The 14,505-nt window shown below is 34.7% G+C and overlaps 2 protein-coding genes across 2 annotated transcripts; one reads left to right on the top strand and one right to left on the bottom strand.

The window, feature by feature from the left end:
* Window positions 1-1,309: 1,309 nt before the first annotated feature.
* On the bottom strand, window positions 1,310-5,997 carry gstk1 (glutathione S-transferase kappa 1). Its single transcript, XM_051866064.1, has 8 exons — window positions 5,082-5,997; window positions 4,924-4,995; window positions 4,754-4,835; window positions 3,272-3,400; window positions 2,909-3,054; window positions 1,865-1,981; window positions 1,685-1,778; window positions 1,310-1,501 (listed from the first exon to the last, which is right to left on the bottom strand). The coding sequence occupies exons 2-8, from the start codon at window positions 4,993-4,995 to the stop codon at window positions 1,452-1,454; spliced, it is 690 nt and encodes a 229-aa protein (XP_051722024.1). The 5' UTR covers window positions 5,082-5,997; the 3' UTR covers window positions 1,310-1,451.
* Window positions 5,998-8,625: 2,628 nt separating this feature from the next.
* On the top strand, window positions 8,626-14,004 carry mboat7 (membrane bound O-acyltransferase domain containing 7). The gene is made up of 9 exons (XM_051865940.1): window positions 8,626-8,790; window positions 9,323-9,402; window positions 9,815-9,944; window positions 10,029-10,155; window positions 10,240-10,396; window positions 10,822-11,017; window positions 11,156-11,308; window positions 12,294-12,470; window positions 12,564-14,004. The coding sequence occupies exons 2-9, from the start codon at window positions 9,327-9,329 to the stop codon at window positions 12,949-12,951; spliced, it is 1,404 nt and encodes a 467-aa protein (XP_051721900.1). The 5' UTR covers window positions 8,626-8,790; window positions 9,323-9,326; the 3' UTR covers window positions 12,952-14,004.
* Window positions 14,005-14,505: the final 501 nt, after the last annotated feature.

Below are 14,505 nucleotides of genomic sequence, written 5' to 3'. Positions count from 1 at the left end.
AACAAAACATCACTTACATATCAAAATACAGTTGAACAGAAATAAGAAAAATGCATCTTTTTCAGATAGATGAACTTGAAAACATTCTAAGCTGAGAAAAAAGAAAAAGTGTACATTCTCTTTCTTCAACTTGCAGATATCATATTTATCTATAACAGTACAAAATCTTGGGGAAAGTACTTAAACAGATGAAGTATTTCTCTTTCCTTGTTAGTTATATACAATAATTTTAAGCAATGCATATTTCCACTCATTGCACTCAACTTGATTGCAATAACTTTTGATATGACTTAATGTACTGTATTGGTATGCGTACTGAGCTGATGCAAATTCCAGGTTGATACGCTCCGACCCGTCCCCTTGGCTAAAATTGGAATCGCATACTAGCATGCTGCTTGTACTATTTCTGTCATGGATTTATATGGCAAAAATAGAGTTCTATGCTAGTGTGCAGTTTTAAATTCAGTAAAACCGTGAAACGCAATGAAGTGAAGCTTGGTTAGACACACTTGCGCAGATTCAAAAGAATATTGCATAAATATGTATAAATACTTACTGCAAAGAAAGAGAGGTATTAAAGAATTGCTAAAAATCTGCTGCAGCAAAAAGGATCATTCTTGATAGTTTTTGCAGTTAAATACAGCTTTATTGTTTGTAATACTTTATTTTTTGCAAATATATGTGGCCTGATTCTGTCACTACAGTTGACCTGAAAATTTGACCAATTGTAAGCATTAAGACTAAGATATTGAGCTTTAAAAAAAAAAAAGCTGTTCACATATTACATATTATGCTTGATATATTAAACTGGGATTACACATATACTAGAATCTGAGTGCTTGATATGAAATTGGAAGGTGTCCTTGAATATGTCCTTGAAGGTTTTTAAATCTGATGTTCATAAAAGAGTGAGAACCTGGTGTGCTGCTACTTTTTTACCAGCTGCATTTGGTTACAGCGTTCACAGTTGAAAACAGATACAATGTTATTTACATGCATGCCCTCAACTTACCCTTATTTTTGTCCGCTTCTCCTGTTTCTTCTTCTGATTCTGTTTAATCGCGGTTCCCAGACTAGTTTATAGTGCATTTCTGCCACCTACTAGACTGGAGTGAGAAGCAACAGTGTTGGATATTATGATATACCCATTATTACCCTAATATTACCTGAAATTCAGCTTTGCCATCACTAAATTAACATTTAAAATATATTAAAATAGAAAACATTTATTTTAAATTGTAATAACATTTCATAATATTACTGTTTTTACTGTATTTTTGATCAAATAAATGCAGCCTTGGTAAGCATATAGACATAAATCTTTTTATTTCTGTCTCCATGACTTGTTTTTTGCCTCTGTTATTTTGTGTGTTTATGTTTGCTGTTGAATACCCAAATTTAATTATTTATTTAGAAGTTGTTGAACTTTACAAAGTATAAAGGAGCAGTGATCACATTTTGGCTGTGGGTTTGACAGGCTGAGGCCCCACCCACTTCTCCCCTGGAACACAAAAAGAAAGAAAATGATTGGACAACGAACAGTATATAAGATTGAAATATCCCTAGGTTACTTAGGAATTTATGGTTTAAAACATGATAAAGTGCAATAAACCATCAAGTAAACTGGGTATGATAAATATAACCATTAGTCTATCTAATAAAAAAAGAAGAAATACAAAGTTACCAATGCAATGAGCCATGAGCTCAAATCTGTCAGAACCAAAGAAGACCTCAGCCTTTCCGTTCATGTGACACACAATGCACGGAAAACCAAAGCACTGCAAAAATGGAAGGGAATATCACTGTAAGGAACATTTTGGTTAGAAAAACAAAGGGTGCAAAGAAGCAATTAAACAGCACCAACTTGATAATCCAGTGCTTCCTGTGTGACACTCTTCAGCTTGTCTTTGATTGGTTGAGATTTGGCAAGGTTTAGAATTTCCTCCACCTCATTGGTTGAGAGACCTGCCTTTAATCCTGCCTGTGCAAAACAGAAAGACATTAGTGAACACACTGAAGTCAAAGTCTGTTTTAGTACAGTAGTGAAGTACAATGGATGATATCAAGAAATGTTTTCATGTATATAGTTTTATGAAGTAATAATAGAAGATTGACATGTCATTTTTTTCTAATTAACGATTTTATAAGTTCTGCATCTGAAATTTCTTCATTTAAAGTCACCATGAAATCATAATTGACATCCTATTTTTACAGAATGTTGCAGTGTTTATTATAAATGATTTATCCATGCACATCATTATTTTTTTTAATTCATGTGTACTCTTAAAGGGATAGTTCACCCAAAAATGAAAATTCTGTCATCATTTACTGACCCTCAGGTTGTTCCAAACCTGTATAAATTTCTTTGTTCCGTTGAACACAAAAGAAGATATTTTGAAGAATGTGGGAAACTGAACAGTTCTGGGACACCACTGACTTCCATAGTATTTTTTTTCCTACTATTGAAGTCAATGGTGCCCCAAAACGGCCTGGTTACAAACTTTCTTCACAATATCTTCCTTTGTGTTCAGCAGAACAAAGACATTTATACAGAATTGGAACAACTTGAGGATGAGTAAATGATGACAGAATTTTCATTTTTGGGTGAACTATCCCTTTAATCTATAATCAAAACGTTAATCTCCCCTCCTCCTCGAAACGGCATCTGTTCTCTTCATGATGTGCGTCTCGGCGGAGGGTGGGACTAAATATCCTCCACAACTGACTGAAAACTGGCATTCAGATCTGCCTCCTAGTTGGCAACGCCCAACTTCCTACAATCCAATCAATTCCCGAAGGTCAAAATCAATGCGCGTCACTCGGATATACGTAACAATTGGGAAGAAAATTCTATTCCAACTTCCGTTCATGCTGACTTTTAAAAGCGCTAATCTTGGATATATGATACCTCAGTGAATGAGGCAGGCTGGGTAATGTCCTGATCAGTGCTCCAGATTCTTTTCCAGAGCTCTCTTGATACCCTCTCCACCAGCACGTGTTCCTCTTTGTCCTTCTCTGCTACAGCTGTCACAAAACGCATCGCATTCAAAGAGCCTACATGGAAAGATGGAGGACGAGACAAAATAAAAGAGACTGTGACAGAAAGTGATTAACCTAAAAACACAAAATTATCCTTTTTAGATGGTAAAAAAAAAATCCTTAAGTAAACAAAAATAGTCCAACATTCTTTTTTTTCTATATGAGAGAATGAAATCCACATTGTGCGTGTGGTCATAAGTGTCATTGTAAATAGAAACAGCAGTTTAAATACCTTTCTCAAACATTGCCTCAAAAGGGTTTGAAGGTGGAGACAAAGGGATCACAAAGTACTCAGACAGCCGCTTCAGATCTTGGTTCATGTAAAGAAACTTATTCGGGACCACTCCAGGGGGCCGGTTACCTAGAAATAAAAGAAACTTGATAATGTATTATCTATAAAAGCACAATGTCACATACAGTTGATAAATGTATGTTCTATTAGCTGTTACATGACTATTGCTTCCAGGAAGGCCTGATTCATATTTAATGCATTTACATTATTTAGGGTGAATATATAATTACATAAGAGATAACTGAACTGTTTGAAATGGCCATTAATCATTAACCCCTTTCTTGTATTTAAGCCGCTTCAGTAAAGAATGACGTGTCTTCAGTAAACGCACCATAAAAATCTTATCAGTTTTGGTATTTCAATTAGGTTTTGTGAAATTGTCAAGCCTATTTAAAGTGGGTCCATATTGACTGCTCCAATGACAATGAAGATTTATTTGTGAAATATGCAAGTAAAATGTAGCTCTACGATGTCTAGTACTAACAGCAGAGTACATGCGTGAGATTTTATGAAATGCCAAATGTGACTGAAATTAACCATGGACAAGTAGGTTTTTTTGCATAAGTTATCCCAAAGTTTTTGAACATTTCTTTATACTCAAATTTTGTTAGTCCATCAACATTCAACATCGCAACAACTATCTATAATAATGCATTTTTAAAACTATATAAAAACATTTTCTCTAACTGAATCTTGTTGTTTTTAACGGTTTTCAGGTTGCAACAAATTTGGCCAAATGGTCACAGGTGGGTGACGTAACAGTCTCATGACAGTATGAAGGTTAATGTGATGTGTTGTGGAAAAAGTCTTCTCCTCTTTGCAAAAAGTACTCAAGTCACGGAGTTCCAGATGCCAAAACTTAAATTTTCTTGATGGAGACAACAAATCTGAGATTTGTTGTCTCCCGTCCCCCCCAACCATCCTCCTTCACATGCTCCAATTAATTTCCTATCATTTATGGTTTCTTTTTAATAGTGGTCTGTTTTTAAAAAGAAACAGTTATCAAGACAACATATTGAAGGCCATGTAAAACAAAAGAACAGCTTATTATTATTGTCCATGTCCAGGAGAGGTGCAAGTTTGTACTCTAATTGTTTACTACAGAACTGCACATAGTATGGGTCATAGTGACTGAGGCCTAAAGCCTCCTGGATTTATTCACTTAGTACCCAGACGTTTCTACAAACATACTGAATCTTTATAACTGTTTTGAAATGGCTGTTTTATTTTGTTAAAGGGTTAGTGCAGAAAGTTAATAACCGCGGAAGAGAAGAAACTAGAGTGTTAGTCTGGCGCGCTTGTGTTGCAGTTGAAGCCTCCCTTATCTGTCGTTCTTCAGACATTACACTATCTTAAATTTGTAATAAAAATACTCTATACATGTTTATATATACATATACATGTCATTTTCACTCTTATTACCTGAGCCATGCATGACTCCCCCTAAATATGCTGGTTTAAATTTGAGTTCGATGTTCCAAACATTTCTATAGCGACACAGCACCTTAATAAACACAATCAATACAAACATGAAAGCATATTAAGCAGTATAGTTTCAAAGAACTATACTAAGATCGAAAAACATTACGTACCTCAAATGCCAGCCAGGAATAAGGAGAAACAACATCATAAAACAGCTCGACCACTTTTCTGGGACTGGACATCTGTAATAAACAAGCATATTCGCATCACTGAACGTGGACTAGAAAGTATAAGAACAATGTAATTTAAATGCATGCGTACACATTACCCTTGATGTCAATCTGTCTCACTGCTGTACTTGAACAGAAACCGTGTTAAAGTTCAACGATGTTCAGGACAGAATAGATTCGCCTCCGAAGTAAACTCAATCTAATACAATACCGCCATCTATGGTTGTGCGTGAGCAGCATGTAGAAGAATTATTTAACAATTTGTAGATCATTAGACCTACTATTAGACTGCTGAAGTTTAAAAGTGCAATAAAAAATACCTGGCTTTTTCAGATTAAAAACTAATCGCCAGCCAGGTTTTTTTGCACTGTAGTTTGTAGTTTTGATAAACTTACGATTTAAGACAATTATATTTTTTTATTATAATAACATATCAGTGCTGAGCTTGAATGAATGCAGTAGAATTTAAATAAATGGAATTAGTTTATTAACAACGAATTACAAATGTTTCCGGAGTGCTTGAGCCCCTGCACCGATGCTCCGCCCTCTAGCAGTCACAGTGAAAGTTCCCGTCTGTTAAAGGGGTTGCCAGATATTCAGATCGTGACTGCATGTTTCATTTGAATCTACGTTATGTTGGAAAATAAATTGCGTTTATTATTGTAAACCTCATAAATACAATAACCATGAATGTAATGCAAATTTCAAACCTGCAGTTTTTCTGATCTTCTAATAGGCCTATATTTGAAAATAGTCTCTTTTACAATCGGGAAATATAAAAGAAATGAGAACTAACACAATACACTTGGATCAATTATAACATATAACACTATTACATAACTATTTTTACAGGACCATGAAGGTTCTTTACGTATTTTTTTAGTTAATCAAACAACATAAGAAAAAGAGAAAATCACTCACTGCTCCTAACTAGGGTACGTTTACACGACAACGATGTAGCTACTAAAAACGGAAAAGTTTTTTCTTTGTACAGATGACAACATTATCAAAACTATCCCCGTTCACACGGATCTGCGAAAATGACTAAAAACGCTGTATTACACATGCCAGACAAGTAGTTGGCGATGTCACATATAAATGAAGACTTTGCGCCTGCGCATAGCTTACACGCATTCTTTTACAGAGCACTCGCCTTATTTCCATGTTGAAAAATTAGGTAGATAGACTAAACATGCAATACGCATGTGCATGCCGTCACCGTTTTCACAGTTTAGTTACATGGAGATGATAACGGTATCGTTTTCAAAAACTTCCACTTTGAAACCCGTTTTCAAAAGTTAGCATTTTCAGGCCACCAAAACGCCGTTGTCGTGTAAATGAACGATCAAAAAGTATAAAAGTTTTTCCGTTTTTAGTTGAAAACTGTGTCGTGTAAACAGTAAAAAAAAAAAAAAAACAGCTAAATAAAATTAAAGAGAATCAATGTAATTAAATCAATATACATTTAATTCATTTCAGCTGAAAGATGAAGGCTGTGATATTGATAAGAAATCTTTTAAGACTAATCTTTTATATCAGTTTCCATAAAAAAAATGAAAAGATCTAGTTCAGTATAACTATGGTGTACTAACACAGGATAGTTTTGTATAATTAATGTAGGCCTACTACATAGACTGTGAAATGCCTATGGATCATTAAATGTTTATTTAACTTTTATAGACCTAAAACATATTTTTGTACTGATGTCCATTGAAAATGAATAGTCAATTTTATCAGTCTTTTATCATGATACTATGTTATAAATAGCTAAATATTATAATTTCTATAAAAACGTATTTGCTGTTGTTGTATGAATAATAAAACAAACACTTATGTGTTCAACTGCAAGCATAAATAATCCTAAAGACAGCATATTCTCATATATCCTGACAGCAGCTCAGAAGCAGCTGCAGCCCAACAATTGTTCCATTTATTTATTTTTTCTAACATGCTGTCTCAAGTATCATGACAGTTTTTTTGTGTAGTATTTCTGCATTCCAGTATTACTCTATATATTTTTTTAAATATTTTTTTAAACTTGTCCTAGACCACCTCTGAGACTCACAAATTTAGGTATGCAAAAGTATAGAATTCAAGAAGTTACAATTTTTGATTAATTTAATGGTTGTGGAGATGTAGGCTGATATATTTTTGGGTATGGCCCATAATTATTAATTGACCTATATCTTGTGATTGCGATGTCCAGACTTCACAAAACTTGGTACACATGTACAACAAGACAGTCTGAGAAAACATGCCAAATTTCAGGGAGTTGAAGGTGAACACATTAACAGTATCTGATATATAGTTTATATGTCTATATCTCACCTCTTTCATGTCAGGGCAATGTACTATGAAACTCTAACAGTGCAATAAACATTTATTATACATTTTCTTACAATTTCATTATACGTTTTCTTACAATTTTTTTTTTCATATATTTTCTTACAAATTTTCTTATAATACTATAGGCTATATAAAAATAAAAATTATATACAAATAACTATTGTTTACAGATCCCAAAACAAGCAATGCTGCCAGTTGCAAATATTGCTGCTTCAAGTTAAGGCTCCAGACACTCCCAGGATTTGCCGGCCACGCAAGACGTTATGGCCCAAGTGGAAGGTTGTATCATGTCAGCCCGCCAGACACAAAGTTGACTGAAGACAGAACAACAGGGTCGCCGTGCTTATACTTTACACCTGCTCTCTTTGAAGCTATTTGTCTTTTTTGACATACAAGACAGAGCAGGTTTGACACTCTCAGCTTTTAAATTCTGTCAATTTTATTACGAAATTCAAACAATAAATACCGTTTTTGGCGCTCTTTTAATGTGGAGACAAATCGCTGTAGCGCCTCGGTTCAAGTAGCACATGAACCGATCATCTAACCGATCAACTAGTTAGTAAATAAACACGAATGAACATCAGAAGGTAGGCTATGTTGAAAAATACAGTACATCTTACCAAAATGTATATATATTTATATATATATATTATACTTTTACTCTTATATCTTCAAAAAATATTATAACATTATAAAAACCTCATTATTTTAATTTGAGTTGTTCATTTTAACTTTTAATAATAAAACCAGCTGACAGGGCTCCCAATGTTCACAACATTAGCTGAGAGATTTTTTTTTCCTTGAGAAAAATGTAGCTACTTGATATTTATTCAAACAAATCTATATTGAAATAAGATCGGAATCGAATCACAAGCTTATGAATTGAAATCTAATAAAAACAGTACCAGGTAGGCTATTGTACCATGTAAACATTGTAACATGCATGTTGTTACTAAACTTGTAAACGAATTTCTGTTTAATTAATTTATTTTATTTTATTACAACCCCACCCCCCTCCCGTTCCATAATTCTCACTCCAAGCTAAACTCAAAAGATATTTTTTGTGTATTACATAGACATAAACCTTGTTTGTTTTTCCTTTGCCTCACTGGTTTGTTTTCTCTTTTTTTATTTTGTTTGTTGTTGAAATGTTACTGTTATGAACAGCACTTATTAAAAAGGCGTAAAACAGATACAGATACAGAAAAAATAAACATGATTGACTAATTAGTTATGTTTTCACTAATTAATTATGTTTTACGGTTTCTTAGACAATAATTTGCTGTTGCAGTTTTTGTTGAATATCTGGCAACTCGTAAAGCGACGCTTGAACATATGCGGTAGTAGGAAGTGGTGAATGAGGAGAGAACATAGTGCTCGGGCGGTTAAAGGGGACTACGGGAAATACAATATCCATCAGAATAAATAGTCTTTGATAGCATACCTCCATACCTCACTGCTGTAAGTAGTGCTGTGGCTATTTCAGAATTATAGATGGTATATATTATCCAGTCTTACATTGCCAAAGGCTATCTGCTTATCTGCAAGGCCAGTCTATGCTTCCCATATGATTCAAATCACTATTCAGATGTCAGTTGTTTTTTTGTTTTGTTTTTTAAAACTATTTTGATGTTGTTGTAGCGTTGTTGTTAATGAAGTGTTGAATGACTAGTGCCTGGAAGTGACTGCATGAGTTACAGACCTGCCTGGTCCTGCCATGTCAAGTTGGAAATGTTTGGTTCAATAAAATGAAAAATTAAATCTGAGCAAAGATTAATGCGCTCAGTTTATAAGTATTACCTCAACACCTGATTTTTTTTTTTTTTTTTTTAGCAATGATGTGATAGTCAAAAATGGGCTAACTGGCTAAATGTTTCTAAACTGATTAACCCAAGCCAAGTACTATTTAATGTTGGATGGATAAGCTTGAATGTGAATATAATATAATTATAACAGTGAGACAATTGTTATACTGTGTTATTTGTGTAAACAGAAAGATGTCACCAGATGAATTAGTCTACCTAGGAATCCTTGCTGCATCAATACCTGTAGGATTCCTCTTCCGCTACCTAAGTAAGTCTGACTATATCTTTATATTTGAGCCCACATATTAAAATATGTTAATAATAGGGCAAATAAAGGTAAAGTGGTACAATTTGTCATTGGAATTGTTTTACAATATGTTTAGAATGTGTGAGGGGCTGAGCCAATGTTGTTTTGTGACAAAAAAATTCAAAATATTAAATACAAAAACTTATATCACTTCAAACACACAGACTCGATAAACGTGCATAGACCCCACCTAAAACACCCCATAGATCACAGTCTTTCAGGCATTACTGGCAAATTATTTATTATTATTGTGAATGAGTCAAAATTGAAATTTATGATGTTCAAATTCATATAAAATTGTCTGTCACTACTTCTGTTTCATCACGATTTTAAGTATCAGCTTTTGATCATTTTCATGTGCATTATTTACCAGGCCCTCCAGTCAAGCAGGGGGCAGCATTGCTCTTGGGTTTGATCATCTCCATTGCAACCTGTGGGATCCACACTCTACACTCTTTCTTTACAGTGTTAGGAACATGGCTGATTATAAAGATCAGTTGGAGGTTAGCGTAATATGTAGCTGTCTGGAATTTTACATAAGATTCGGAGCTATTCCGAATTATTTATTGTCTTATTTTTTTATTCAGAAATGCCCCTGCTCTGTCTTTGGGCTGGACGTTTTTGTACCTCCTCTTTTTCCGTCTGGTCACCTGGTTTGGCCTCCCTCAGCCAACACCATTTGCCAATGCCATTCAGCTTCTTTTAACACTGAAGGTAAAACACTATAAAATTAGACACATTTTCTGTGTTTTAATCTCTTGATATAATTATTAAATGAGTTTTGTTTTGAATACACAGATGGTCAGTTTAGCTAATGAGGTTCAAAGTTTTCACTTGGAGAAGAAAAAGGAAGTGAGCGACTTCACCAAGTCCCCAGTTGTGGGAGGACTTTCCCATGTACCTTCACTCTGTGACATTATATCATATAGCTACTGCTATGTGGGCATAATGACAGGTATTTTGCATATTGATTTGAATGTGCCGGAATGCTTTTGTGTCTGTTCAGATATTCTGTGCTGTCTGTTTTGCATGTATGCTAACTTGTCTTTCTCTGTTTCTCTCTGCTACTAGTTCAGTAATGTGTGAGTCAAATTTCTTTTTATAACTGATTGTGTTATTATTACTCCTTTTTTGCCACGATTTGTCCTCCCAAACCATACATCCATATGCTTCATTTTGTCATCCCCTGTGGCACTTTGATGTGGCTCATTTTTCATTACAATTTTGCATTCGATTCCATACCCATACTCCATTCTATCCCAATATCGTGTCATCTTTGCCCATCCATGTCATGTCTTCATTGATAACTCTTACCATGCTCTCCTCACGTTCCTTCATTTTCCATTCTTTCTCCCACCCACTCTTGCCGGTGTCCCCCAGGTCCCTTCTTCCGCTATCAGACATATGCAGACTGGTTGCAGCAGTCCAGTCCCCTGTCGCTGCCAGGTAAAGAGCCCTGCCTGCAGAGGCTGAAGATGGTGCCCGTATACGGAGCTCTCTTTATGGCCATCAACTTTGTCTTTCCTTTGTCCTATGTTCGTACTGAAGAATTCCTGGAGCACAACTATTTTTACAGGTTAGTTTTTCTGGATTAAAGGACCAATCCAAAAGTAGTCTAAAAGTAAAGTCCAAAAGAGATGTTAAAATTAAATCTCACTTTACCATGATTTTTTTTTTTTTTTACCATATTGAGGATTGTATTGTTATGTTTCAGGGTTTTCTACATGGTGGCAATATTCTTTGTATTCCGGATGCGTTTCTACTCCGCATGGTGTGGGGCAGAGGCAGGCTGCATCAGTGCAGGTCTAGGCTGTTACCCCCAGGGGGCGCTGTCCAAACCCGGAGGAGGACCAACGGTGAAATATAGGTAGGGTGATTCACTTTATTATCTAATAACTTTTAAATGTGATTTTAGAGTTTGACTGTAACTTGTAAATATGATGACTCGATGACTTTATGTAGTCTGGCAGTATACCAGGAAAAACAGGATAGTTCCTTGAAAGGATATAATAGAACTTTAATTCTAGAGAAATGTACATGTTACAGTAATAGACTTGAAGCAGAATCCAATAAAGAGGAAATAATCAGAGGACAGCAGGGTCACATTTAGGCAATATTAATCTGTACATGTCAAGACACTCATAATAAATTAGAACAGGAGAAATACATGCAAAAAAAAAAATCACTAAATAATATATTTACACTACCATTCTAAAGTTTGGGGTCAGTAAGATTTTGTAAATCTTTCTGAAAGTCTCTCATACTCATTAAGGCTGCATTTGATCAAAAATACAGTAAAAACGGTAGTATTGTGAAAATATTATTACAGTTTAAAAAAGCTTTACAGTTCAAATATATTTTAAAATGTAATTTATTCCTGTGATGGCAAAGCAGAATTTTCAGCAGCAATTAATTATATATACACACACACATATACAACTGTGAAAATATGAAAATATTCCAATTATTCCAAGTGAAACAGATTTAATATTTAAAATTGCTGTAAAAAAAATTCTGAGGATGGATATTCATTTTCAGAATGGCTACAGATTACATTTAAATTATTATATTAAATTAATTGTGTTTTTAAAGATTCATTTTAAGTGAACGTTAGCGTGACAATTAAATTGGACAGTACAGATCAATTTAAAAAAATCTGTTAATATCAGGCAGTTATATGATACTGATATATTGTGCATCCATAGTGTAAACAGTACACACAGTAAAAAGTCTATATTTCTTCAGCCTGTACCTACAAGACACTTTAAGCAAGATTATCTATAGGAAATTACAAACTCATTTGAGGTTTGATCATGTGGTTGATAATGTATTTGAAATGTTGTTTATTTCAGTCCTGATCCAGACACAGTTGTGGAGTACGACTTCAAAACCATCCAGAACATTGACTGTTATAACACAGATTTCTGCGTGAAGGTTCGGCATGGCATGCGCTACTGGAACATGACGGTGCAATGGTGGCTTCACCATTATATCTACCCCAATGCCCCTTTCAGAGCGTACGCTCTCAGGTACGAGCATGTACATTCTGTGGTTAAAATGCGCTATTGTTGACCATCATAATTTTCAACTTTGTTTTTGTCTCTTTTCTCACATTGTGGCAGGGCTGGTTGGACCATGTTAATCAGCGCTTACTGGCATGGCCTCCATGCTGGTTACTACCTCTCTTTTCTCACCATCCCACTGTGCATCGCAGCAGAATCGGCCATGGAGGCTTCCGTCAGAGCCCGTCTGGGACCGAAGGGCCAGAATATCTTCGACTGGATCCACTGGTTCCTCAAGATGAGGGCTTACGACTACATGTGCATGGGATTTGTTCTTCTGAAGGCCAGCGACACCATCAATTACTGGAGCTCCATATACTTCATAATTCACATTATTGCTGTTGTTTGTATAGGAGTAGGACAAATAATGAAAGGAGGGAAAAAGAGAGAGAGGAGGGAACGAGGTGAAGGAGAGAAGCAGGATGTGATAAGAGAGAAGGCTGAGTGAAACGAATGTGTGATGTGATGATTGTGTTGATAACTGGAGAGTTGGTATGTTTACAAAAAAAGAAAAAAATCCCAACATGCACTGTAATAGCCATCAACTGCCATTTAACGGATTTTGTTTTTTTTTAAAAACAACACAGAGAGACGAGTAATGTATGAACCCAAGGATATTAAACTTTATTGTATTAACAGTGAAAATAGCTTTCAAATAATTTCCACTATTTTATGTTATCATTTGTTTTATTATTACATATATTGAAAAATGCTTCTTTTTGTTGTCCGGTGAAAAACGGTGGAACCTTTTAGATTCAACCTGACCAGGTCAGTATTGTTAAGTTACGTAAATTTTTATAAGTAGCTTGGAACAGTTGGGAAAAGGGTTGTATAATATTTTAATAGAGTTTCAGCTCCCACACAGAGTACTTATGACTGAATCCATCCGTTTACACACACACACACACAAAGCTGATGAATGTTAGACCTGTATCACTACGTTTGAGTGCAAATTTGTGGAGATTTACTCTCTGTAATGATGTCATTGAGGTCGTACAAACTTTGTGATAACATTTTGGGATCTTTAATGGGACATTAAAAGTTGGTCTGCTTTGTTTTTCATCCAATTCTGAGTATCCATTGATGGTTATATATCATTATTATTTTTATTATTCTACAAAGAATGTGAAAGTAGTTACAAACGTTCTTTTTCTCACTCTTTTCAGAAAGGAGGAGTGAATGTTTTTGCTATTTTGTTCGTCATTTGCAGTCCTGTTCCAAAACATTCAGATTTTTTTGTTCTCTACACTGGAGGATAGTGCTGGTGTGTAGTTTATTGATCGGTTCAGATTGTATGCTGGTTTCTGTAATGTCTACCTGCTATATTTTATCTCTAATGTTTACCTTCTGGAGTATTAAACACATGATGTGCCACTCATATCCTTCAAGGTTTTATTTGAAAAATCACAGTGTTTTCAATAAAATCACTGATTTTTATCCCTGCCAAACTTCCTTCTCCTGATGTATTTCTGTGTTTAGATAAAAAATATTTTAAAAAGTATCACCTGATTTTTCATTATTGTCTCACTTTTTTTTTTTTTTTTTGTCATCACCGTAATAGCTCACATTCTGCCTTGACTTACATTACCTTTCAAAGGTTTGGGGTGGGTATGATTTAAAAAAAAAAAAAAAAATGTTTTTGAGTCTCTTATGCTCACCAAGGTATTTATATGATCGAAAATATAGCAAAAACAGTTATATTTAACTATTTAAAAGTTTTGTGATTTATTCCTCTGATCACAAAGCTCCAGTCTTCAGTGTCACATGATCCTTCAGAAATCATCCTAATATGCTGATTTGGTGCTCGGTCTGTTCTTTTACCCATTTTATTGAATGTGTAAGTTGCATTGAGAGATGGAAGTTTTTATTATTTAGTTCTCGTGTTTATTAATAGCATGTAAGTTTAGTGATAAGATTTAATTAGTCTGTTGTTAATATAAAGACTTTGGCCTATGCAACAAAAAGATTATACCCCTTATCTCCATGACAACAGGCAATAAAC

The sequence above is a fragment of the Ctenopharyngodon idella genome, chromosome 16, assembly GCF_019924925.1.
Source record: "Ctenopharyngodon idella isolate HZGC_01 chromosome 16, HZGC01, whole genome shotgun sequence".
In the NCBI taxonomy this organism is placed as follows: domain Eukaryota; kingdom Metazoa; phylum Chordata; class Actinopteri; order Cypriniformes; family Xenocyprididae; genus Ctenopharyngodon; species Ctenopharyngodon idella.
The sequence above is the reverse complement of the archived record's forward strand: the minus strand, read 5'-3'. Positions and strand labels throughout refer to the sequence as shown.